At 63.2% G+C, this 2,976-nt stretch overlaps 1 protein-coding gene across 1 annotated transcript in view; it reads right to left on the bottom strand.

Moving 5' to 3' along the window:
* Nucleotides 1–1,460: 1,460 nt before the first annotated feature.
* Nucleotides 1,461–2,976, bottom strand: part of SPAG5 (sperm associated antigen 5) — a 7,987-nt gene continuing 6,471 nt past the window's right edge. The window contains exons 18-23 of the mRNA XM_035900557.1: nt 2,652–2,783; nt 2,347–2,427; nt 2,120–2,263; nt 1,867–1,941; nt 1,680–1,760; nt 1,461–1,574 (exon numbers count right to left, since the gene is read on the bottom strand). Coding sequence (XP_035756450.1) covers nt 1,461–1,574; nt 1,680–1,760; nt 1,867–1,941; nt 2,120–2,263; nt 2,347–2,427; nt 2,652–2,783 — 627 coding nt within the window. The remainder of the gene's footprint in view (nt 1,575–1,679; nt 1,761–1,866; nt 1,942–2,119; nt 2,264–2,346; nt 2,428–2,651; nt 2,784–2,976) is intronic.

Raw genomic sequence — 2,976 nt, forward strand, 5'->3', positions numbered from 1 at the left:
TACTGCCATGCCAGGGACCCTCCTGTGCCACCCCCAGGCTGGGGACCCCCCTGCCCCAGCCCACTGCCGTGCCAGGGACCCTGACTGCATCACCTCTGGTACCAGGGGCCAAGCCCCGCCAGCGCAGAGCCCCACACCCCCTAGGACAGGGTGAGAGCTCTCACAGGAGACCAGTTTCCCCCCCAGAAAGCCGCCCAGAGCCGGCGCAGGGACAATAGCGGTGTCCCCGCTCACCCCACCGGGCCAGCTGCCAGGGCTGTGCTCTGCTGAATCCCCACCGTACAAGGAGGGCTCAGCCGCCCCGCATGGCCCTAATCCAGGGAGGGGGGTGCATCTCCCCTGCATCCCCAAGCCGGGCACAGCCTGGGGCACCCACTGCCGGCCCCTCATCTTGGGGGGCCATATCTGACCCCCTGCCAGTGGGGTCCCAGCCACAGTGGGGAGGGAGGTGATGCCAGGGATCAGCAAGCACTGCTTCCTCCTGAGCCACCCACGCACCCGGTAAATAGAAGCGCAGCCGTAAGCACCTCCATTTCCTGGGTGCAGGGGTCAATCACGGTGCCAGCTCCCAGGGTGTCGCAGCACCCGCCCTGCCCGGGGCAGCAGGGCTGGGGTGGAGGGCAGGGGAAGGTGATCCCCCCCCCTCCCCAGGCAGGAGAAACAGTCCATTAAAAACCAGAGCACTTGTTTGAACGCTGCTATTTTGGGCCGTGCTGGGGGAGGGAGGTGCCACATGGTCCCCCATGGCAGCGGGGAACATCCTTGGGGTCAGGGATGCCGGCAGGGGGATCCCACAGGAGATGCCCTAGCAGGGAAGAAGGGACCTGAGGCTGGAGCTGTGCTGGGAGCAGACCCTGGGGACCCCCACTCCGTGCAGCAGTGGGGACCAAGGGGGGGGGGGGGAAGCAGGAGCTGGCAGAGCTCCCAGAGCCTGGCAGGCAGCGCTCCCAGCCACCCAGGGGATGCTGGAGCCAGGCTGGGAGGGGAACCATCCCCATGCAACAGGCACGTGGCCCACAGCCCCACCATGGGGGTGCAGGATCCAGCCTCCGATCCCCTCTGCAGGGGGAAGCAGGACAGGGAGAAGTACGGAGGGAATCTAGGGCAGGAGGAGGAGCAGGGGCCCAGGGAGGGAAGCTAGGTCAGCCCAGGCACGCTGGCTGCTGCCAGGGCCATGGGGTGCAAGCCCAGGGAACTCAGCACCTTAATGAGAGCAAGCACCAGCAGGGGGGGGATGCGTGTCCTGCGCCAGGAAGGAGAGGCCCTAGGGTGGCAGGGAGCTGTAGCTGCAGCCCCGTGACAGGGACAGAACGGGCACAACCGGCACAGGCTGGAGGAGTTGTCCACACCTAGGGCACCAGGCACTTCCTGCATCCGTGTAGCAGGCAGGGTAAAAGCCAACAAAACTTTATTCAATAAATAATTACAGCATTAAGAAGAGGAAGGTTTCACGCTATGGGCTATAGCGGCTCAGCAGCCTCCTTGCTGCCACTGGCCGGCTTCAGGCCCAAGTACCGCAGGAGGCTGTGGAGCTCCTGGCATCCCGCTGCCACTTCAGGGACAGCCAACAGGACCTGGGGACAGCAGCAGTGTTTAGTGACAGCATTTGGGGGGGGGGATGAGGTGTTTGTGTTGCTGCAGTCACAGCAAGGGCAAGAGCGATGAACCACAAACCTCACCTCTTTCATCTTCTCCTGCATCTCCTCATGGGTCCTCAGCACTTTCTGGGCATGATGAAGCCTCAGCTCCAGCCCTCGGACCTACGGTGGGAGATGCCTGTTGGGAACTTGTCCCAAAGCTGGACAGGGATGGGCCCAGGATGGAGAGGGGGCTAGAGCTAGGGCAGCCCCTCAGGGCTCCCCGTACCTGCTCCAGGTACTTGTCAGAGAGCAGCAGATTCTCATCCTCTTTCTCCAGGAGCAGCAGCCGCAGTTTGTCCACCTGCAAACATAGCAAGCACTGCTGAGAGCTCATGGTGGGGCGAGAGCTGTGGGGTGGGGGGCTCTCCCCTGCTGCCCCACTGGTTGTCTGCTCAACGAGCAAGGTCTTGGAGAGGTCCCCTGTCCACAGAGGGTGGTGACACAAGGAGCCCTCAGCCCTGGCAGGCCCCCAGCCTCACCTCCTGCCACAGCAGGACTCGCTCCTGGACATAGGCAGCATCCACCTTAGGCTCCTGCCCCCGCATTTCCTCCCTCAGCACCTTAGCCTCCGTCTCTGCATGCTGGAGCAAGCGCTTCAGCTGGGACACCTCTCCCTTCAGCCTCTGCAGGGGGAAAGGAGATGCTGAGAGGGGTCCTGCACCAGCACCCCCCAGGCATGCAGCTCGGCTGGGCCCCCATGACGCACTGTGACTTCCCCACTCTTGTCGATGAGTTGCAGCATTTTCTCTTCCTGCTGTTTCACCACGTCCTGCAGCTCCTTCTCGTTCTGCGTGGAGGAAGAAGCAGTCTCAGGCAGTGCCTGGCCCCAGCCACCCCCAGCACCCTGGGGGAGAGCGGGTTCTCTTATGTTCGAGAAGGTCAGACAAGCCAGGAGCACCCATGGGGCATCACTGGAGCCGGTCACCCAGATTTCTGTGTCCTAGATCAGCACCCGTCCCAGTTCGGCTCTGCCCTGGGGTGAGTGCTGGCCCACTTCTGGCACTGGCTCACCTCTAGCTTGCCCCTCAGTGCCTTGTTCAGCTTGGCGATGGTGGCAGCCTGGGTGTCCATCTTCTCCTGGTTCTCAGCCATCACCATCTCCAGCCGAAGCTGCAGGTCAGAGCTAGGAGAGGACAGCAGTGGCTAAGCAGGTGGGGATTGCAGCCAAGCATGGTGCCAGGTACCAAACCAGGCATCCCACCAGCTCCAAGGTGGGAGAGGCCAGCCTGCCAGCTGGAAAAAGCCCTTCTAGCCATGGCAGGAGAGGTCTAATCCAGAGCTGGGGCTGCCCACAGGAGAGGCCATGCCCAGGAGCATGCTGCCTGTGCCCATCCCT

Source organism: Egretta garzetta, unplaced genomic scaffold (genome assembly GCF_000687185.1).
Source record: "Egretta garzetta isolate BGI_Z169 unplaced genomic scaffold, ASM68718v1 scaffold108, whole genome shotgun sequence".
NCBI lineage: Eukaryota > Metazoa > Chordata > Aves > Pelecaniformes > Ardeidae > Egretta > Egretta garzetta.